Source organism: Rousettus aegyptiacus, unplaced genomic scaffold (assembly GCF_014176215.1).
Source record: "Rousettus aegyptiacus isolate mRouAeg1 unplaced genomic scaffold, mRouAeg1.p scaffold_m13_p_5, whole genome shotgun sequence".
Classification (NCBI taxonomy): domain Eukaryota; kingdom Metazoa; phylum Chordata; class Mammalia; order Chiroptera; family Pteropodidae; genus Rousettus; species Rousettus aegyptiacus.
Genome location: NW_023416308.1, coordinates 118,094,860 through 118,118,225, shown reverse-complemented (window position 1 = coordinate 118,118,225; position 23,366 = coordinate 118,094,860). Strand labels below are relative to the sequence as shown.

Here is a 23,366-nt window from a genome sequence, read left to right as displayed (position 1 = left end):
TCTGTGAGGTGTCTCGTTTTAATTTGCAATTCCCACATGATGCTGAACATCTGTAAATGTGCTTACTTACCATCTGTATATCTTTTTTGGTAAGATGTGCGTTTAGGTCTTTTGCCCGTTTTTTAATCAGATTGTTCATTTTTTTGTTAAGTTTTAAGAGTTCTTTGTATACTTTGGATAAATGTCCTTTATTAGATGTGCCTTTAGCAAATGTTTTCTTACAGTTTGTGGCTTGTCTTATTCTCTTCAGTGTCTTTTGCAGAACAGAAGTTTTAAATTGTAATGAAATCCAGCTTATCAATTATTTCTTTCATGGACTGTGCCTTTGGTGTTTTATCTAAAAATGTTATCTCCATACCCAAGATCATCTTCTTTTTTTCCTATGTTGTCTTCTAGTGTTAGTAGTTTTGCATTTTACACTTACATCTTGGTCCATTTTGAGTTAATCTTTGTAAAGGTATTAAGGCCTTTGTCTAGATTTCAGTTTTTGTGTACACGAATATTCAGTGTCATTTGTTGAAAGGACTGCTTGTCCTTTCTCCATCAGTTTGCCTTGGCTCTTTGTCATGATCAGTTGACTGTATTCACGTGGGTCTATTTCTGGGCTCTGCATTCTGTTCCATTGATCTATTTGTTCTTCTGCCAATACCACACTGTCCTGATTACTGTAACTTTATAGCAAGTGTTGAAGTCTGGTAGAGCCTGTCTCGGCCTTTGTTCTTCTCCTTCAATATGAGTGGGCTGTTCTGGGTCTTTTGCCTCTCTGTGTCAGCTTTAGAATCAGTTTGTCACCATGCAGGAGATAACTGGCTGGGGTTTCCATTAGGACTGCCTCGATTCTATAGATCAAGTGGGAAAGAACCAACATCTTGACAGTATTGTCTTCCTGTCCATCACAATGGAATGTCTCTGTATTTATTTAGGTCCTTGATATCTTTCGTTCGTTTTATAGTTTTCCTCATGTAGCTTTTGTACATATTTTATTAGATTTATACCTAAGTATTTTACTTTTTTGTTGCTAATGTAAATGGTAGTGTGTTTTTTATTTCAACTTCTACTCCATTGCTGGTATATAGGAAAACGATAACTTTTATGCATTAACCTCGTATTCTCTAATCTTGCTATAATTGCTCGTTAGTTCCAGGAGGTTTGTTGTCGTTGTTTGTTTTCAGTCTAGTCTCTTGGTTTGTCCGCTCTGACACTGATGCCCGTGTTCTCCTTCCTGGTGTTGCCCCGTCCCTACTCACCCAGTGGCGCTCTGGCTGCCAGCCTGGCCTCCTCTACAGCCCCCCATCCTCTGTCGGCTGCCAGGGAACCGTACGCCACCCCTCGGGTAGCCCTTGTCTTTCGCTTTCCACTAGCCTGTTTGCCTCCACGATGAGATCGTAATCACCGTGCCTTTCTTAACTATTTATAGATCTTCCTGTGCCTGGTATACCTCTTGCTGAGTATAGTAGTAGCCCAGGGGTTGATGGTGAAATGCTAAAAAAGTAAGTCCTGGGAAGTCAGCGTGGGCCAGACGGGTGATGGAGCACTTTGTGGAGAAATTGGGAGCACCCCTGAGCTCATAGGTGAAAGGACCTTTCACGTGGGAAGAGTAGGCAGAAGCATGTTCCAAGGATGCTCAGGATAGTGGCTTAAAGTGGGTATTTTAGGAACACTGAGGGACGTTTGGTAATTCTGGACACATTTTCGGTTGTCACGATTTCATGGCGCTATTCGGTGTCTAGTGTGTAGAGAGCAGGGATACTGCTAAGCGTCCTTCATGCGCAGGACAGCCCCTCCTCCTCCCCCAAGCATTCTCAGGCTCTGTATGTCAACAGCGCTGAGGCGGAGCGGCCCCGGAGCAGGGGACTGAAGACTAACCTTTGCTCTCCCATGTACCTGGCATGCTCTGAAGACTGACCTTTGCTTTGTGATTGCTGCTCGTGGTGAGCAGGTGATGTCATCTCACGGAATCTTCACACAGCCCCCACTAGCTGTGTTCCATCACGGTGAGAAAGCAGGCTTGGAGGCACTGGCTTGCCCAGGGCCGTGCTGCTGGCTTTCCTGGAAGCCGGCAGAGGCCTGTTCTTTTACCTCTGCCTCCAGGCCTGAGGTTAAGGCACCTGCCTGCCTATCCCGATTACGACATAATTGAAAGTATTACGGAAGTTTTTTTTTTTCCACCTGAGCTATGATTGTTTCAAGTGCTCTAAATTCAGTAGCTGCTTTGGTATTATGCTGTCTTCTCTTGACCCTATAAGTCCTTTTGACTTAAGGATTATTTTTCTGCTGATAGACTGGTTATGTTGTGAATTTTTTTTACCCCCTCTACTCATTTTGACGTGTTTTTGTTTTGTTTCGTTTTGTTTTGCTTTGACTTTTATATGATACTCTCGAAACTCCTGGGTCCAGGCCCTAAGCCTTAGGGAGACTTAGTCCTGTGTGTGCTGGACTTGATGCCGTCTTAATTGTGGACATTTTCTAGAGCTTTCAGTGGCTTTTTTGCTTTTCAAAATGTGCTTGGTTATGTGCAGACCACGTAACTTCTCATCTTTATTTAGCAGATGAAAACCTTTGTATTAAAGGTTTCCCTGGAGCAGGCAGTGTCTTGGATGTGTCGTTGCCAAGGGCTGGGCGAGGGGGAGGATGGAGAGTTAGTGTTTAATGGGGACAGAGTTTTAGTTTTGCAAGAAAAAAAGAGTTACGGAGGTGGATGGCGTGATAGTTCCACAGCAATGTGAATATGGTTAATGCTGCCAAGCTAGACACTTAAATGGTTACGATGGTAAATTGCATGTTATGTGTATTTTACCACAATTTGAAAATTGGAAAAAAATAGATGTTTGACTTTAGAAATGTCTTATTTCAAGACCTTGGACTCTCCCCTAAGTTGTATCACTATAGCATGGATTTTTCTTAACTTAAAATGCTATAGAATAAGACAAATTAAGTAACCTCTTTAATAAAGACCTGCTAAGTCTACAAATGAAGGTGCCAGCCATTTGGAAAGCTATTTAAATACATGTTGATAAAATTAAAACTGTATTATACAGTAAACGACTACCTAGTAAAGCGATTTTACTCCAAAACTTTACAAATTTTCTGTGGGGTAAATCGTTGGAAACGTCAAAGCCCTCTTTGATGTAAACACGTAAACTAGCTCAGAGGGTCTCTCCTATGCATTCGTCTTGTAACTTCTAGTTCAAATTTGTTCTTCAGCAAAATTACCAACTACTTCTATCACTGCATACCTGAAGCCTCGGATGTGACATTCACAGGTGTCTAGGACCTGTGTGTGTGCGCCAGCTTCCTGATACTGATCGTTAAGGTGGATCACATGATACAGCTGGCATAAATGACATCCGCGAGACTAGTCCACTTTTTCTTGCGGCCGGGAAGGTTTTGATGGCCTCTTCGACTCAGATTTGACTTCCTTTTGCACGTGGGTTATATTTATAATCTGTGTGAACTTTTCAGAGCGACCACAGTTGCAGTCTTCCTAGTCGACCCGGATGTTGGTGATCAGTATAGTGGTTAAGGGGGGAGAGTCGAGGGGAGGATTTGGAAGTGGACTTCGTTTCCTCTGCGTGTGCTGTGGCACTGGGATGGCATCTGGTCCCAGCGGCATCATGGCTGGGGAGGGAGTGCTGAGTTTCAGGGCCGTGCTTTGGTGTCCTGTCGTGAAGGACTGGAAAGTGGGGAGGTGGCAGGCTAGTTTTCACAGCCCCTGTGGCTGCAGTCACCTCCCCTCGCTGCCTCACAAAGCGGTTGGGTTTGTTATCTGCTTCAGTGGGGAGCGCGACCGGCACCTCTGGCCTCCCAGGGGAAGTGCAGTTGTGCCTCTGGCGAGTGGATGGGCCTTCGAAGTCCAGCGTGTTTCTTCATCTCACAGTGGGAAAATGTCTGTTTTCCTTCTCCCTCCTTGAAAAATCTCCAGACTGCTATTAAGTCTGGAAGTTAGTAGTACTTTATGCTCAATGTCAGAGTAACCTGTTTGGTAGTGACCTAGTAGCAAATTAAGAGGAACTTGATTCATTTTGAACCTTGCCTAATTCGGGGATTTTGTGGGTTTGCCCTGGGTGTAGGTAATGTGAGATTTCCCCCAGATGCTTTACTAAGATAGATGACTTCTGTTGGAAAGGATGGTGCCGCGGGCCCTGGAACAATGGGGCTAACATATGGAGAGAGACAGGTGGGGAGGTGGGGGAGGGAAAAATCAAGTTGGCTAAATCTGGAACTTTCTCTGAAGTTGAAGGGTGGAAAAGTCACCAAGGAGCAAATTTGCTATTATTATAAACTGGTATGAGTGAAAAATATTTTGACTTTTTCAAGGGCTAGATCAGGGAATTCAGGTCTGAGGAAGGAAGCCAGGGCATAAAAGTCCCGAAAAGTACCCAGAACATTATCTATTACACGACTAGAGGAAGGAAATTTGCAGTGACATTTTGATTAACTGGAGGCCAATTTACCGAAATTTTCATTCTTTTAAGAGAAAGTAAAAATAAGAAAAACAAGATTATTTCAAGAATAATTTAAGAATAAGAACCATTCCCTGGTATGCCTTGGAAGCAAGTTTTGTCCATTTTGTTTAAAAAAAAATCTTAATAGATAATCTGCAAACTGGTTTAAAAATTCAAACGTTACTAAAGAGTGTGCTGTAAAATAAATCATTCTCCCGCCTCTGACCACCCAGTACCCCTTCCTAGAGGCAGGCACTGTTTCTATGTTCTTACATGTTTTTCCAGAGAGATGCTATGCATGTATTAGTATATATGGGTATATTCATTCCTGCAACAAATATTGAGTACCACTATGTGCCAGGCACTGTGCAAGGGCCGAGGGATAGGTAGCTTCCCCTCCCTCCCTCATCCTTAAAATAGACCACTTTTTTTGCACTAAAAGCAATATAAAACTTAGTAATTGTTTTCTATTGGTATTTGTTGACTGCTTTATTCTCTTAAATAGCTTCATAGTGCAATGTTTTAATTTAATATCATTTTGATCTTTTCAGGACAGTTTAAATACTAGAACTTCTGCTTTCTTAAGGTAATCATTATAATAAAAGATCCTGTCTACTGAGTGCCTGCTGTTGCCAGATACTGTATGGATCACACTCATCTCAGTAAGTTGGGACAGCCAGCCTAGGGGCCCACAGAGGGCGAGTAGCTTACCGGAAGTTAAAGTGCGACTGCGTTGTAACTGCCATCTGATCTCAGGGTCTCTTCTTCCAACTCAGTTCTAACACAGTATGATAGTTCTTTCAGATATTCACTCAGACGTGCATTCGGTTTTGGCTGTAGATTACATTTACCTGTCTCTATTTTTGTGCTAAGCAGCTCTCTATAACAGGACCCATTGTTTGTGAGGTATGTTCAGAAGCAGCCTAAGAATATGACTTCTGGTAGGATTTCCATGTGGCTGTGGGCTTTAGGTAAGTAATAAAGGTGACATAGCTACCCTCAATCTAGTCAGATGCTCCAGTGGGTTAGAAACTTATGCAGAAACATGCTTTCTGTCCCAGGGCTGAGTGATGTTCATATGGCTTGAGAGCAGGGTCACGTGAAGAAAGCTAAGGGTCCCACAGGTGTCTCTGGCCTTTTCAGGGACCATGTTTCAGAGCTGTCTTTCCCTTTGACCATGTATGGATTGTGAATAAAGATGCTTAGGATTCTGTAGGCTGTATGGACAGTATTTGGTCGGGAAATTAATGCCTGAAGTCATGGTTACGGTGTTTTACTACTTTCCCCTGCCCTTTGACCCAGAATTCTCAACTTTAAAGGCTCTCATCAGATTGTGCGTAAAAATTGACATACAGGTACACAAATAGTAGAGAAACAGTATCTCCAGCAGTAGACAGTTGGTTAAATTAAATTATGCTCTGTTTTTAAGATGAAATTTTGTATGTGATTAAAAATCATGTTTTTAATGTTCAATTGATGGAAAATGCTTATACTCTAAGTGGAAAAGGAACATTATAGAGCAACATATTCATTTGATCCCAGTTTGATAAAAAGGAAAAAAGTAGGAAAAAGGAGCTTAGGAAACTGACAGGAAAAGATATATACCACAGTGTTCAAAGTGGTGGTTTGGTGTGAATGATAGAATTTGGGTAACTAATTATTTTTTCTATTATGAGTGTCTTTCAGATCCATGTTACACGATTTTTTGGAACATGGATTCTAAAATCTGAAAATCAAACAAATCAATACGTGTTAGAAGCAGCCTGGTTTAGTTGCTTCAGTAAAACTGATAAAACTTAGTTGAGTTGTTAAAAACGTGCCCAGGCAGGCCACCTAAGTTCCTTGTTGTGTGTGGCGTGTAGGTCGACCCTGGCTCTGGCCAAAGCAGCGCCGTGCCACCCAGGCACAGCCGTGCGGCTCGTGGTCTTTGGCGTGTCAGCCAGGTAGAGTCTGGTTCTTCAGTCTGAAGTTCGTTCTTCGTTGTGATTTCGCATGTGTTTTCAGATCGTCTTGATAGTCTGCGTGCTATCATTTCGTGAGTTGGTGGTTTTTTTCCCCATTTATTCCTAGGTGTAAGTGAATTCTTGATTAGCCGTATATCGAGAAATTGAAAAACCTATTTTCATAGCTGGCCAACGATCTATGAAAGAAGCTGGGGTTAGTGACGCACGCTCAGCCAGGGCAGGGGGCACGCGCTGGACTCCACCATGTCCCCCCTGCCGCGGGCTGCCGCCCTGTGTCGAAGGTCAATGAACTTGTTATTCTCGTTTTATTTGGTATTTTGCTTATGAGAGTATCTCATGCCTCCTAAACTGAATTATGGCGTGCATGTTTATTACATATCTGTTCTGCCAGATGATGAAGTTTGTAGTTTCAAACTTTTTCCAAATCCTTGACAGTTCCTGGGGTTTTACTTGGGGCGATATTCCTTACAAATTACACCGTAAATTGGGCTCCTGGATTTTTGCTATCATTTCTGTGGCATAGCTTCCCGACATAGCTTCTTGTCCCTGTTTGTATTGTTTGGCTCATTGGTAAATGGCTTTTTTCCAAGGTGGTTTCTCACAGTTTAGGTCATCCATGACGGCGACCTTCATTTATTTTGATTGTCACTAAAAAAGTAATCGATGATTTACTTCCTCCCGCTAAAACCTCTTGGGCAACAGATGACACAGGAGATGAAGGATTTGCAGGCCGTGGGCCTGTTTCTGGCCGAGCGTGGCGTCCTCCTCTAGGAGTACCGGCGTACCCTGAATGGCGTTACACAACTTAGAACAGTGGTTCATCTGTTTGCTCCCCCGTTGACTGAGCTTTCCAGAGTATGTGACAGGAAGGAGAACTAGGGCTTTTTAACTAATGCCCGTCCTGTTGCTTGGGAGCCTGAAGCCCTTGTTGGCTGTGACTGGACATGGCAGGGCGACTGTGATAAGCAAACACACAGGCGCTCTAGTCGAGAAGAAATGTCAAGGCTCCTTGGATGCCCGTCTCCACACCTGCCATCTGCTTTGCAGCTCGCTTTGGGAAGACCGGAACCTTGGGTTTCTGTGTCTTTCCGCTCTTCCTGAACTGGGGAGACGGCGGGAGAACAGCCCCTTAGGCTGCGGGGGTTCCCACGTAGTCATGATTGCTTAAGCTTTTGAAAACCTTCTTAAATATGACTTTGGCACACATTTGGGAAACATTTCCATGGAAACACATTCAGGTTTTTTAATTAAGAAAAAATCCTTATATAGGAAAAAAGTCTTTTTTTTTTTTTTTTAAACAGCTTTATTGAGATATAGCTCACCTACCACAGTTTACTCTCTCACAGCGTATCATTCAGTGGTTTTCAGTGTACCCACAGGGATGCGCAGCCATCGCCTCAGTCAGCCTGAGAACATTTTCACCATCCCAAAAGGCAACCCTGGCCCGTCAGCCTCCTACCTGCCCTCGCCCTGATTTCTGTCTCTGTATACTCCTTGTTCTGGGCATTTCCTGTGAATGGAATCGTATGATATGTGGTCTTTTGTGACTGGCTTTTTTCACTTAGCGTAATGTTTTTAAGGATCATCCATGTGACGGCATGTGTCAGTTTGTCATTAATTTTTTCTTAATTCTGGTAAAATATACACAGCATAAAACTTACATTTTAACCATTTGTAAGTGTACAGTTCAGTGGCATTAAGTTTACTCACGTTTTGCCACCATCAGCACCATCAAGAATGTTCCCATCTTCCCAGCCTGAGCCTCTGTGCCCATTAAACACTAACTCGTTCCCCCGCCCTTTGAAATCCACGTGCTCCATCAGGGTCTGTTTTTAGTTTTCTGTGTGTGTTTCCTGGAACGTGATATATCCTTCGATGTGTTGCCTGCCGACACCTTGATTTTAGCCCCATTTAAGACCTGTTTTCAGGCATTTGAACTCCAGAAGTCTGAAACAGCAAACGTGTGTTGTTTTAAGCCATAAGTTCGTCGTACGTTACAGCAGCCATGGGAAACAGATGTTTGTCATTTGCAAGTTTGTATTAGCCCTGACATAAGGCTCTCACGCTCTGATGTGCGGTGCCCACAGCACCTGCTGCGTGTCGAGCGTGGCACGTGACGCTCTCCTGCGGCCTCTGGATCCCATGGCGTCTAAGTGAAAAGTGAGGACCGTGGAGCCACACGCCTGCATGTCAGTCCTGGCCCGGACACCTCCTTGCCAGGTGCCTCAGTTTGGAGGCAATACCAGCATCCACCTGTGGGTCCGTGGGAGGGTGGGGGGAGTTAGTCCTTGTCTAACACTGAGCACAGGGGGTTCGTGGCCCTGAGCACTGACAGTGACTGATGAAGTCCGGCCCTTGATGGAGGAGTGCATTTGAGGGTCAGGGAAGTTTCGCGATGTGCCGAAGATTACACAGCCACTTCGTGGCAGGACTGGGACTGGAATCCCTGGCTCCCTGGCTCTGAAGCCTGTGGCCGTTCTCTTAGCGCGACGCCTTCCCCAGGAAGATGGGACTGCCCCCCAGGGAGCTTAGAGTCCAATTAGGGAGCCAAGACTAACCCACCCGGCCTGTTAGAGAATACGGACATCTCCGGGGGGAGTCTGGACGAGGGAGACTCAGTGTGATAGGAGTGCTGCTGGTTATTGTCATTTTCGGGAAATCTTTATTGAGCACCCATGAGTGTGGATCTGGGACCACCGGGCCTTGAGACCTGAAGCGGGACGCTACCTTGGCCTTCAAAGAGAGTCGGGGAGACGACAGAAGCATCTCGTGGAGGTTGAACTCTGAGCAGTAGGTAGTGCTTAGGTAGAGAAGTTCGCAGGTTGAGGAAACACAGGTAAGTGTAGCTGTGTCAGCACGAGGCGTAGCTGCGTACAACAGAAAACTCCAGAGTTACAGCGGCTCAAATAACACAGAAGTGCGTTTCCTCTGTGTCCATGGCCCAGAAGTCACCGGGCCAGGCCAGTACGGCAGCTCCGTGGGCCCGATGGGGCGCAGGCTTCTTTCAGCTGACTTCTGTGCGGGGCCGAGGGTGCGGCCCTGACTCTCATGATCTGAGACGCTTCTAAAGCTCTGGCCATGTGTGCCAGTCAGGACCCTGGCTAGAGAAGGCACAGCGCTAGGTACTTCTGTATTGGGGATTGGAGGGACAGGGTTTGGGGAACACAGAAGTGATTAAAATAACTGTAGGAAGCAGCCCCACGCCTGGGGCCGGGGGACAAAGGGAAGCTGTCGGGTGATCGGAACCCAGACACTCCGAGGAGGGCCCCGCAGGACTGGACCCAGAATCTGAGGAAAGGACATTGCTTGGCTGTTGCTGACATCGGAGAACTTGAGGGGTGTCCCCGTGGGTGCCCCGAGGCTGGCTCTGGGGTCGCCAGAAGAAGCCGAGGCTGTAGCAGCTGCCGCGCTGGGCTGACCCGCTGCTGCCGCAGCGTGAACAGGAGCAGAGAGCAGGCACAGCCGCCCCCGTCCGTGCCTTCCCGACCCCTCCAGTGCCCGCTGGCAGGAGCAGCCTGGCAGAGAGGCGTACCTGGGGGACCCTGGCATCACAACAGAAAACAGCTGTGGGTTTGGAGCTCAGAGACAGTAGCTTAGCAAACGGCACCGTTGTCTCATTTCCGGACGGCAGGATGGAGGACAGAGGAGGGACGAAGTGCACGGGCCTGTCTTAAGTTGATTTCCCAGAAGTCACGCAAACACGGCCTTTTCCATTTCATTCGCGGGCGCTTGCTCACGTGGGCACGCCTAGGGTGAAGGTGGCCGGTGAGTGTCGTCTCGATGCCGCACGTCGCCCCCTGAATAAGCCTGGCAGGAGAACGCCTGGCTGCCGGGGGAGCGAGGCTGGCAGAGCTGCAGCCGGTGTTGATACAGTGACACTGACCGCCTCCAGACACAAACCGCCCCCTCCCATCTGCCTCCCCACGAACTAAACTTTCTCTTGGTTCGTGTTTTTCGTCAGTGCTTGTCAGTACGTACTTACAGTCCCTGTACAATTTGGCACATGGCGCTGCAAATTAACTTTGTATTTTAGCCTCACTTTTGGGAGCATAGCTTGACTAGACTGGACTGTTCAAGGATGGAACAGGGAAAGAGTCTCGGGGCTCTGGTGACTGGGGTGTGTCATTCTAGAAAGCCGTGGTCCAATTTGCTGGTAACTTTTCTCCAAAAGTTGGGTATATACTGCCATGTGATATTGAAGAGCAGAAATAGACCCAAGACTGGCTGAAGTGTGTGGGTGCAGGCGCTGTCCGGGATTTTGAACCCTACCTTGCAGTTTTATGTCTGCTTTCCTCATCAGAGCAGAAGTTTTTCGAGGGCGGGGACCAGAGCATATCTCAGTTTTGTGTTATCCTAGCTTCCGAGAGTGCTTTGCTTGAGTATTGTTCCTCAAGTTTCATTGACTAGATAGGATTTAGGGACTCGGGTCACTACAGGTGAGTGACTTCACAATTATACAGAATTTTGTATTCCATCATTTAACACCAATCCCTACTTTAACTACCCTTCCTCTGTATTCAATCATTTCCAACCTATGCAGATGATTTGTCCACAAGGCTGTTACTTCCTGTTTGAAGGACCCCCGGAACTTGTTTCTCTGAAGGCTCCAAGAACTAGTTAACGTTGCAGGTTTTTTGAAAAGGCTGTCAGTCAAAATCGGCTGAGAAATTTTTACTAACATGCCATGGAAAGGGTAGGTCTCGGGACTGCACTTCAGGTGGGACGTCCTGGAGGAGGTGTGTAAGTGTTGCCCCAAGACTAACCTGGTGGTTGTGGGCGTGTGGGTAGCGGACATCTGGAACCATAGGAGCAGGTGGGGTCGAAGGGCCGCATCTGGGACTCCCCCGTTCCAGTGCTGGCGGGAGCTCTTCTCGGCCCCTTGTCACTCCCTCGAGGCCAGTGCCGTGAGCAGCCGCACCCATGCAATTAGGAGAACAATCAGTTCCCCCAGTGCTAATCTAGAAGACCAGATTGAGGACTTGCCAGTTTTTAATGTGACTCAGGAAAGTGATCTGAAAACCGTGGCTTTAGCCGTCCGCGTCGCAAGCGTCTGGAGAGAACGAGGACTCAGGAAGAACAGTTCTCGGGGTATGCTGCCTCCTCGCCCCCCTGCGGCTGTCCCAGAGGCGTGACTTAGCTTACTTGTGTTCTCTTATTTCCCACAGAGGTGGCCTCAGTAACATGCTGTTCCAGTGCTCCTTGCCCGACACTCTGGCCACCGTTGGTGACGAGCCGCGGAAAGTGCTCCTGCGGCTGTATGGCGCCATTTTAAAGATGGTGAGTTCCTCGGCTGCTTGGGGACGGGAGGGACCTGTTAACAGTACTTCAGTGATGTTATTAAAGCTACTTAAAAATATTGCTTTTATTTTAATTGGGCTGCACAACTTGGCTTTTTGTTTCTAAATGAATTTGTGTTTTTATCCATTATTAATGAGGAAACTAGTATCAACATTCCCAGTCGTATATCCAGAGAAAGTGTGATGTTGGTTAAATCTTTAACAGTGCTTGATGATGCTTCAGTTTTCCATAATATTGAGATTTTCAGCCCAGACTTAGGTGTAAAATTCTAATGTGGAGAAGGTATTGTTTTTGTAGCATAATCAAAAAGGTTTTACAGGATAGGCCCAGTGGACAAAGTATGATTTCAGAGAAACTGAATTAATTAAATTTCTTCCCTTTGAATTTGTTAGGTTTGTCATCTTTCTAAATTTTCATATTAAGTAATTGAATCTAATTTTCAATTAAAGTACGTTATTTGTTGGATTGTCTTAACCAATTATAGGGTATCCCAAATGTCTGGATTTTTTTTATTTATAACATAAATTTACCATTTTACTGACCACACATACAAATGTTTGGTGGTATATTCCTATGGTTGAATTTTGGTATTATTTAAAACTTCAGAAGGGCCCGTTTTTATGGAGAATAGTTTTCTGATTTAGTTTTTTTAAACACTAGTTTCAGCACAATCTAAAAAGCGCATGTCCATGTTTCTGATCATTCGATTATGTTTAGAAATATTAAAAGTTAAAATCAGCACTGTAGATGTTAATTCATTTAAAAAGTTGTCATACTGTGACTGAACCTTTTCACCGAGTACTTTTCCTTGACCCTGTCAGTCTGTGACAGTGGCTAGGATCTGAGAGAGCTGAGAACAGTCAGCATATTGAAGTCGTGTGCCTTTGCTGAGAAATTCTGAGGCCATCTGCAACTAGGTACATAACAGCTGACTTACCGCGATCTTGACCCTTACTGATAGTACACAAGCCTAAAAGTTCTTGTGTTTACTATGCAGTTTGGCTTCTTTATTTAATCAAGTTGCAGTTTCAGTTTTTGAAATACCCAATTAATGTCCTTTTGGCACTTTTAACGAAATCTCTCTTTAGCCATTTATTTTTTTCAGGACTTTTACATTCTATAACAAGTCCCATTTCTGCTCATTTGTCTTGTGTGCTTTCATTTAAGCAATCCTTTTAAAATACTTTAATAACCAGCTGTGGGAATTACATGTGATAGAAGACTATTGTTTAAAGCTGGTTTATGAGGTTTTCATTTCTATTTATAACTTAAAAGCTTTTGAAACGCGCACTGTGCACTCTTTCGGGTGCTAGACTACGCCAGGTGCAGGCCCTGTGCCGGTCTAGAGCAGCAGTATGGTCATGGAGGTGATGGAAATGCTCCAGGTCTCTGCTATCCAGGACGCCGGTCACCAGCCACGTGCGGCTGTTGAGGGCTTAAGCTGTGGCAAGTGTAGCCAAGGAATGAAATTTTCAATTTTACTTAATTTTAATTAATTTAAGGGAAGTAGTCACATGTAGCTAATAGCAACTGCTTTGGACAGCCCAGCTCTAGACTGTGCTGCGTTCCTGGCTCAGTAACTTAGTAAGAGCCAATGCCAGCACATCCTGTGTCTTAGCAGTTACCTTTTCCCTAGTAAAGATTCACTATCAGTAGTGACAAAATTGTCCTTTTAGAAATTTTAGCAGTCTAGGATTACTGCCTTACAGCACTTAGGCGCAATAGAAATGTCTGCAGATAGAATTTGTTTTAACAATTCTATGTCCCTATTTGTTTTTAAGGGGAGAAAAACAACTATTGGATAACTTAGAAAAATAAACAGCAGACTAATGGAAGCCACTTAAAATGGAATTAACTCTTACCAGAGTAATAGAACAGGGTATGTTTTACGTATAACCTGATTTGTAGGAGGACACTCTGCATTTAGCTTCCTGATTTTATTTTCATCGAGCGAGTTTAGTTTCCATTCCTGAAAGGACCTCCCCTGCTGACTGCAGGAAACCAGGCCTGAAGGCATGCTGGGCCGGGATGGAAGTAACTTACAGCATGGGTCACAAGCAAATGTCAGCAGTCTCAGAATTGGCTTACTAGACGATAAACCCATTTTTGTTGGGAAAAAAACTGGTCCTTTGCTTCACAGGTGGGAATCTCTATTTCCACTATAATTACTTGGTTGAGTCCTTAGTTTAAGTACACTTTTTTTTTTTTAACTGAAATTCTAACTTAGTAAAACTGTGACACCTACAGCCTCAAATTTAAATATTTTTGGTCCCCAGGTTCTTCAGAGTTTATCAGCGGCACTTGTTGCCAGTTAGAATTGTAGACGTTAACGACCATTATAGACTGTTGGTCATTGTGAATACTTTTGACAACACGAAGAGAGAAAAATTCAGGGAGTCTGGAAAACGACCGCAGTCGGAGAGAAGGAACAGAGAGGCAGAGACGGAGGGGCCAGCGAGATGCGAGCCGGGCAGCAGCTGCCGTGGGCTGGAGAAGTCGAGTTGTCACAGCACGTGCCAGGGCTTGCCTATAAATTTTTTACTATAAATTCTTTTTCAGATATTTTCAACTCAGTTTAAAATTTTCGGGTATTTATTTTTTTGTGGGGCGTGAGTGCAGTCATATTGCTAGCTTATCGACCCCAATTCTGGCCTATAGTGGAAGGAGGGATATTTATAGTCCACAGTGACGCTTTGGTTCCCATAACAACAAAAATGTTTCCAGGATTGATAGTAACTTGTCAGGATTTGTGTTAGGAGATGTGGCTGAGCAGAATCGGAGCCCAAATAACAAGTCACGGTACTTTTGTAAATGTATGATGAATTACAGGCAGAATTAAATGTAGTATAACTCAAATGTTATACTTTTTTTTTTTTTTTAACTTGACCTTAGATGAAAGCACACAGACGTCTCTATGCATGTATGTGCACTTATACAAATAACTGTATCCCTTAAATTGGGCACATACATGCAGTTGTAGCATCTTTAAGGTGGCTTAAAATTAAGTTTCCTTGAAAATGTTAATTGATGACTTCACAAAATAGACTTATGTATTTTCTCACAATATTTTGCTGTTTTGCTTAATTATATGATAAACCAGTTTAATTTAGTATATCCCTTCTTTTTCTCGTACTTGTTATAAGCCTTTGAATTTTTACCTCTGTGAAATTTAAATATTAAGTAGAAATATTTCTTCGATTTAAATTTACAGTCATTTACAAGTGACTCTACTTAAAATAATTAGATGTTTCTCAGCGTTATTTCCTTCATCTTGGTGTTGCGAGATGTCTAACTTCCTCTATTTCCGTAGTGGCAATGAATGACTGCTCTTTGGTGCAGTTCACTAAGGGTCAGTAGCAGAAAACCAAGGTCAAACTTTCCAGCTGGACTAAGGCTCACAGTTTCTGTCCCACAAACAGCTCTTATTTCTATATAAGAGGAGCCAAAAGCAGACTTCCTAACTATATCCTGGAGGCCTCATTTAGGATTTGTGCTAATTTTAGGGGGCTAATGAAAAGTCCTCTGTGGGACACGGGAAGAATGGGTTCTTTTGAGAATGTAAACAAGACACGACGTACAGCTTTGAAAAACAGCTTTATAATATTACGTGTAGGAAATTATTAAACTAAATATGTTGGTCTGATCTTCAAACAGTGTCCATTTCAGAGACTAGCTTTACTTTTAATGAATACTAGGTTATTTTCATTTGCCGAGTAGATAATGAAAACCAAATTCGGCTATAAAACCGCCCCTAACTGAAGTAGGATGGTTCTGTAGGAGTTGTGAGAAGGGGCAGCCCTTTAGCTTTTGCCATTGTGTTAGAGATGTCATTGCTAGAAGAGAGCTTGACACGATAAAATTAGCTATAAATGTAACTTGATTTTTTTCCTTTCTGATACTGGGAAGGAACATGAGCTCTGCAACGTCCAGTAGCAGCCTTTTCACAGAAGCAAGTTTGGCTGATTACAAATAACCAGTTTGCTTATTTATCATGAATTGTGGAAGACACAAATGTCAGTACGTATTGTTCATTCAATGTAACCTGTGCCAGTTGGCGAAGTCTCAGAGGACTGCTTTGTCCCTTCCTCTGTCGGAACAGTGACTCTGTGTCGAGCCAATCCCTTCTGTGCATGAATGGAGAGATTTGGCCTCACCGTTTTGAACGGTCTCACAGGCATGGATGTTTATGATACACATCAAAGATCTCTCCAGTGTTGTCTGGGAAAATGTTTTTGTTTTGTTTTCTGAGTAATAGAAGGCTAATATTAGTGCTTGTTTGAGTACTAACCATAATAAAATGAAAGGCACCAAGGCACAACAGAGATATGTGTTAGCGATTCAAAAAATTAAAATTTGGGACATGGTATATTTTTAATGCAGATAACAAAATTTTGTCTTCCGTATTTTCTCTTAACCCCAGTTTAATTAAAAATTAAACTACAATAAAATATGGAACTAGCCCATAGATAGTTAATATCGAACTATTGGCTACTGAGAAATTATCTGCTTACCAGCATTTTCCTCTGGAACTAAGGTCACACTGTGCAGACGGTGTGACCGATGTCTCTCCACAGAGAGCCCTGCCTCGTCCCAAGAGACCGAGAGCGCGTGTCCCTGGTACTGAATCCTGTGGAGTCCATATTTTTTTCTCATTGTATTAGGGTCATCACGAGTTTAAGTCGTTTTGTTGACTCTGCTTTGAAAAACCTCTCTTGTACTTTGAATATGGTATAATTACATCTATTTCTTAGTCAAAACCTCCCTCTCGGAAGTGAAACGTTTTCCTAGCATTGCCTGTAACACGTGGCCTCACCTAGCGTTTCTTCAGTCAGTATCACCGAAGAGAGCGGCCGAGTTACTGTCCGCAGCCCCGCCTTCCATACCTGCTTCGGTGCCTTCTTTTGATAACTAAATAAACCAGAGATTGCCGTTGTCTAATTTGACATATTCATAGTGTCTTTGTCTCGCTGGTCTTAAATGTTTGAGATTCATAGCATGAAGCCAATTCAGATTTTGGCCCTTGGAACGATGCTGTGACCGCAGCCCACCCCTCTTGGGAAGGAATGTCTGTGTTGGGTGGCGTGAAGGGCGTTTGGGGGTAATGTACCACTTTAGCTGTATGTGCATGTGTTCTCTGCTGCAGGCTTGTCCATGCGATCGTGCCTGGAGCACTCTGGTTTCCAGGTGACAGACACGATTCACGGTATAGTATGAGTCCTCTGAAGTCGGAGCATTCTCTACAGCTTTAATTTCTTTCTTTTAGTTCTTGGTTTCAAGAAATGTTTTTTAAAAAGACAGTTGTAATGCTTCTGTTAAGTAGCACCAGCTACAGTTCGTGCCACGCTCAGAGAGGTGCGGCGATTAGGATGTCAGAATGTTATGTATTTAATATATCACTTTACGTTTTGGGGTTTTTGGTTTTTGTTTTTTTCTTTTTGGTCAAGGCAAATCAGATCCCTTCTTCTGTTTCCTCAGTAGAAAATGACAAACATTAATTTTGGAAATTTATGGGCCTCAACTTGAGAATCCCTTTAAAGTGTTAAGCTTTTTCTTCCTTCAGACCACTTTCACCATTAAGGAAACTCTCTGTTGATATTTTAGTCAGAGCTGGAAACATAATTCCTTCCATCCTTCTCGGTTAGCACCCTTCCCCTGTCTTCGCCGGGTCCCTGACACCCGCATGAGGTTCGCCAGCACCGACCCTGTGCGGATGCCTCGCAGGCTGGAGAAGCCACGGCACTCTTCCTGGGGCCCTGTCGCTTCCAGTTCAGCCCTTGGGGAGTTCATGCCTAGGGAGCCTCGTCCTCCCCCCCCACCAGACTCAAACTTCCAGACGGTCCTAGGAGGGTCCTAGGAGGAGCCGTGCTTCCCGGGGCTTCCACGCCCCCCGCCCTCCCGCCGGCTGGTCTGTGGGGTTGCTGGTCTCCCGCTGATGTGCGCTGATGTGTATCGAGGCACTCAGTTTGCAGAGTTCAGAAGCATAAAACTGCTTTAGAGCATCCCTTAAGATAACCGAAGATGCTCCAGAGACTTCCATGAAGTGTTAGAACTCACTCGTCTATTTAAATCCTTAGAATTCTTATGTGCTCATGAAATAATCACATGAGCTATATTTTAAATCATTGCATTGTGATCTCACATTTTAATGTGTTCTGTAAAATAATTTCAGAAAATGCTATAAGCACAAAAGAATAATTACAGAATGTTTTTAAAGAAACCTAGGAGAAGGAAGGTTAAGATCTGTGATAACAGAGAAGACGTCCTGCGGAATTGCGATCGAAAGAGCCACGTGACCACTGTCGTTCTGTAGAGCCAGGATTCCCACGCTTTCCTGTTGTTAACAGGCTGCCCGCAGGCGCCATCCCCCTGCTGAGAGTCTTTTCTCTCCTAGAGAGTTGAGTGTGGTCAGAAACGGAGATGGATCTTAGAAGTCCTCACAGCCACAGGCTGCAAAGTAAAGAAGCCCTTGTCACCCCAGGACCAAATGAGTGTCTCGGGTACTGAACATTCGGTGGAGTGGGACATGCCCGTTATTTATCCTCAGGCAATGCCAAGTCTGGGGGCAAGTGGCCCAGGACTCAACTCATAAGGTTGATCCCAGGTCCCTGGAGAGCGGCATTTTCTTGGACCAGCTTAGGTGACCTAGAAGTTGTCTAGCTAATATTTGGATTATTTCTTAATCACTCATTTCTGGAGTCAAAAGCATTTTTAAAAAACCACAACCAACTCCTCTCTAAAAAACAGAAATCCTGTATTTTCTCATCTTATTTCCTATATAATAGAATTTAGGCTTTTAAGAATTTAGGTTTTAAATTTAAAAGTTCTTGGCCATTCAAAATCCATTTCGGCTTTTAAAATCTTTAACCTTAAAACAAGATATAAACCACACACACCTATTCGTTATCGCCGCCACTTTAGTTCGTTTTATTTCCTGCATCACAGTCCAATGAAGGCACGGAGTATAATGAATACGTGTCGAGTCCCTTGAAAACCAAGCCCAAAGTAGTTTGGAGAATGAGAAGGCTGGAAGGTGGCCGGAGGCAGTACATTTTTAATTATAGTTGGGTGCCGTCTTTTCTTTCTGTTTTATTTTGTACATCTTTCTACCATTCTTAATTCACTTATTTAAAGGGTACAGTTCAGTGGTTTTTAGTATATTCATTGGAGTTGGCTGTCTTCTTAAGCATATTTGATGCATTCTGACTTCTTAGGTCTTTAAATTTCAGTGTTTATTTTTAAAACTTTAGTATCAGGAGTTTCAGATACACACCGCAGTGGACCCAGCATCAATGAAGCCCAAGTGCCCAACGTCCGTCTTCGGCCCCGATCAGTCTCTTTTCGTCTTCACCCCCCTTCATTCTCTGGTTATTCCGAAGCAAATTCCAGACCTCTTATTTCTTCCATGAATGTTTCACTCTGAATCTACATAAGATGATTTATTAAAAAAATGACCACAATAATGTTCATGTTAAAAAAATCTTAAGAATTATTTAACATTAAATAACCAGTGTTCAAATGTCTAATAAATGTAAACAATTTTTTAGTTTTATAACTTATGAAAACCGACTTTTATTAACATGTAAGTTTGCAAAAAATTCAGTCATGTTAAATATTCAGATTAATTTGTAACTCTGAAGTAAAATCCCACACATTCCGAGATATATTTTACTTTCTGTCTTTCTGGACAAAAACGTTCCCTGACCTCTTTTTTTTGAGTCTCTTCTTGGCTCACCTCAGGAGGAGGCCTCTTCTCTCACCTTTTCATGAATATCTTCTTGGTTCGAAACTGCCTGGTCTTACTCTTCTCATTTGCAGGATCGAGGGAACCCGAACATTCTGTACTGAGGAAACAGAACGGGGGGTCATCTGTGGCAGAAGTCCACTTGCCTTCGTAATGGTGCTCTTAGGGTACAATTAATGCATTCATTTGGGGGTGACACAGCAGGGTGGGGAAATTAGTAACAGAATTTATTTTCTCTTAGCATTGCTAATGTGTTAAAAAGGAGAAGGACCTTGGGAACTAAGCCATTTCTAACGTTGGACGGAATAACTTGCCTTTGAGAGCACCATTAGACGAGGAAAAGGGACTTCTATTGGCTCAATAACCCGGTTAACTGTATCTCCCTAAGAAGATACAGTTTGAGTAATAACAGCATAGGCATAACCATAGTCATGTAGAATTTCCTACAGGTCAAATCCCGTTACAGCAAGTTTCAACAGGTTATCCAGATTTCTTGTAAAGCTTGCCCTACAAAGTATCGGTAAATAATATGTCAGATTATAGAACTTTTTTTGTGCTTAGCTTTCCTTTGGGGAAAAAAGCACAAGGATTTAATGTTTTGGGGGCACTTTAGCCCCTTTCAACATTCTGGTTGACACTGTAGCCTGTTACACCACTGTCGGGATCATGCGGGCAAGTTTGCCATAGCTGGTCAGCTGTCACCCTAGGGTGCACCTTTAGCTGACCACCTTGAGCTTCACGGCGTGTGCGTGTGCAGTTATCCATGCCACCCGAAGAGTATAGTACGCACCAGGATTCGCTTGGTGCTTTGAGGGGCGACTAATAAATGCAAGGTTGATGTCCCTGATTCATCAGTGACTTGCCGGCCACTGGAGAGAAGAGACAGTCTGACTCCGAGGTAACAGTGCGGTCAGGAGAGTCTATTTTAGAGTTAAGGGAGGAGGAAGACCTTCATCAAACCCACTCACCCCCACCTCAGAGTTATCACAGCCGTCAGCAACGGTCTGAAAGTACTCCAGTTGTCTTTTATCCTTGTAGTTCCCATTGTAACGGGATTTAACCTGTAACACCTTTCCATCAGAGAGATGCAGATTACACAAATGAAAATATTACATATACCCCATTTGTACTTTCTGTACTTTGTACAAAGTGTACTTAACTGTAAAAGATATTGAGTATGTATAAGTGCAAGTCTTTTTGCAGATAGCTTCATGCACATGGGTATTTCTTTTGTTTGCTTTTATATTGAGTAAGCTAGAACATGTACTATTTATATAAAAGCATTAAAACATCTGTGGAATGTTATTTCTGTGTTTGATGGATGAAAGTGGTTGCTTTAAATTACTAGGTTTTCGAATGGTGCTAGAGTAGCTGGTGTTGCTTAACATGGCATTTTTTTTCCCTGTCCACACTTTCCACCCCTGGTACAGGTATTTTTGATAAAGCTGTGGAATGGAAAGGTATGTTTTTTATGGGATGTTCAAGAATCTTTTACCTTAAAATTTTTTAAAGAGCTTCCTTTACGGGCTTCCTTCTGTGTCTGGCTTAAGCAGACTTTAGTTTAACTGTAACAACATATTTTTAAAGGCAATATTTGCGTGCAACATTTTGACATAATAACTTAAGTTTCTGACTTGCTTTCCCCCATCCCTTGAGTAAAGATAGTGTGAAGGTTTCTAAAGCACATGGGGCGGGGGGTTGCTTTTAAAAACTATGACTGTGCCATGGAGGATGGAGCCAGAGTTGCAGATGGTAGTTAATGATCTAGCCATTGCTATTGCTAGAATCCTGGTTACCAGTAATTTGCAATTTCATTGAGGAAAGTGATACAGAAGTATCCCTTCATATGTTAATGTGTGAAATAAGTTTAGGGACATGATTGAATTTGCCTCGCCTTCCTTTTGGTAGAAGAATTCAAATTGAGCTAGAGACAGGCCACACGAGCAGGGTGGTCTGCGAAAGTGGCTGGTCGCTGGGCTCATCTGTGCAGATACCGCACAGGGCCCTGCACAGGGCTTCCCCCTGTCCCAGCTCTGTGCTGACCAGGCTCGGCACTGGCATGTGTCCACGTGTACCCTCCCTGCTCTTGCCGGAAGAAAGCCTTCCTCGGGTTTGTGTTGACTTTGAACCAAACACCTAGCTAAATGGGTGAGACGCCCCGTGACCCTTTGTCTTTAGACCTGTTTGGAAGAGCGCCCTCTACTGACTTTCCTCAAACAATGAAATTGTGAACTGGTACACCGGAGAGGTCGTGTCACAGCTATTTGGTCTCAACAGCACATCCCTTTTCTTGTAAAGAAATGAAGAGACTCCTCGGGTGTTGGCACTAGTGCTGGGCACTGGTGGTGCATTTTAGACTGCTACTGCCGGCATCAGTGGGCCGAGAAACTCTCATTAAAGATCTGTGATGTCTCGTTAACCCCGGCTGTCCTGGTGGTTGCGAAGTGAGTGTCTGCTTAGTGTTCCCCATCTCACCGGAAGTGTTTGCTTTTTCTCATTCATAGAGGTCCTGTAATAAAGAGGGATCCGAACAAGCTCAGAAAGAAAATGAATTTCAAGTAAGTAACGAATCCCATTCTGCATCTGTGCGAGGTGTAAACGTGGCAGCCGGCCTCGGCCACTGTCGTTGGGCAGGGCCTGGAGGGGCCTGGTCAATCCGTCTGAGAGGAAGGACGCTTGGCGTATCGGAGCCACCTCAGCGAGGCTGAGTGGACAACATATGTTCCCAGTCCCGCGGCAAGTGGAGGTCGTGGACGCTTGTTGTCTTTAGGACAAGCCGCACAGCACTTGGGGTGCCGAGGTGGCAGTTTGGGATGTTTGTGCATGACGTCGTGATGTGGAGGCAAGGTGGGCTTCGCCGCTGCCTCGTGTCCATCCCTGCGCAGTTGTTTCGGCGACAAGTTTCGAGTGTGTCCCCCGCACGCGGTGCCCAGGTGGGAAGGCTCCTTCCGCCACTACAAGATTCCTATTAGAAAACCCCATTCCCCGAAAGAAGAGCTTGGGGTCACGAGCACTGATGTGTCAACCTGTCCCGTGTCTGAGGCTCAGAAGTGGGGCGTCTGGGGCACTCACTCCCAAGCCCCAGAGAGAGAAAAGCTTTTGAGCATGCTCTCCTGGTCCATGCACGCTTGCGTATGAGGAGTGTGTGAGTGTGCGCGCGCGTGCGTGCACACACAGAAAGCATATGTGAAACACGTATCTGCACACATGCAGATACACCGGTTTTACTAATTACTAACTGTACGCTCGTTAGTAAAATAATCAAGACGTAGATATTAAAAAGAAGTAAGATCGTATAAAGGAGTGAAAGAGGTGGCGTGTTTTCGTCATATTTTCGTGGGCTGCTTTGCATGCCCCCGCCCCGGAGAGCCTGGTCTGGAGGATCCGGAACTAGTGCTCCATGGGGCGACACCGTGGCATTGGGTGCGGAGTGATTGGCACTCTGGTTGCCACCATTCTGAGCCCTTTGTGCACAGACCTTTGTACCTCCTGGCGGATGAAACCGTTGGGCCACTAGGACCTTCGTGACGCTGGATCCAGTCTGTCTAAGTCCTCTTTTTGTGGACTTCGCAGCAGCTTCGATGTGACCCGCCCATCCCGAAGTGTCTCCTTCCCTCAGTCTTCGGGGACGCGTAGAGATCTGTCTCCCGCCTCCCACACCTCCTATCTCTAGGCTCCTCACCCATTAAGTGCTAGAGCTCTCCACAGCCTGGCCCAGGGCCCTGTTCCCAGGCCACCCTCATTCCTCAGGCCATCTCATCCAAGCCTTGTCCTTGTATTTCTCCGGCAGGCCACCCAGGCCCCCTGCTTGGAACCCATGCCTGCTGCCACCTGTCTCTCCGGGGGTGCCGACGTTCCGCCCAGGTGCTTGGAGACCTCGTGGTTACGAGGAGACCGCTAGTCACTGAATTCCTCATT

The 23,366-nt window shown here is 44.5% G+C and overlaps 1 protein-coding gene across 3 annotated transcripts in view; it reads left to right on the top strand.

Moving 5' to 3' along the window:
* CHKA (choline kinase alpha) overlaps positions 1 to 23,366 on the top strand; it is a 42,598-nt gene that overhangs the window by 2,559 nt on the left and 16,673 nt on the right. The window contains exons 2-4 of one of the 3 annotated variants that reach the window (XM_036220189.1): positions 11,575 to 11,686; positions 20,879 to 20,908; positions 21,953 to 22,006. In XM_036220189.1, coding sequence (XP_036076082.1) covers positions 11,575 to 11,686; positions 20,879 to 20,908; positions 21,953 to 22,006 — 196 coding nt within the window. The remainder of the gene's footprint in view (positions 1 to 11,574; positions 11,687 to 20,878; positions 20,909 to 21,952; positions 22,007 to 23,366) is intronic. The other 2 variants (XM_016131878.2, XM_036220188.1) reach the window with 2 other exon arrangements.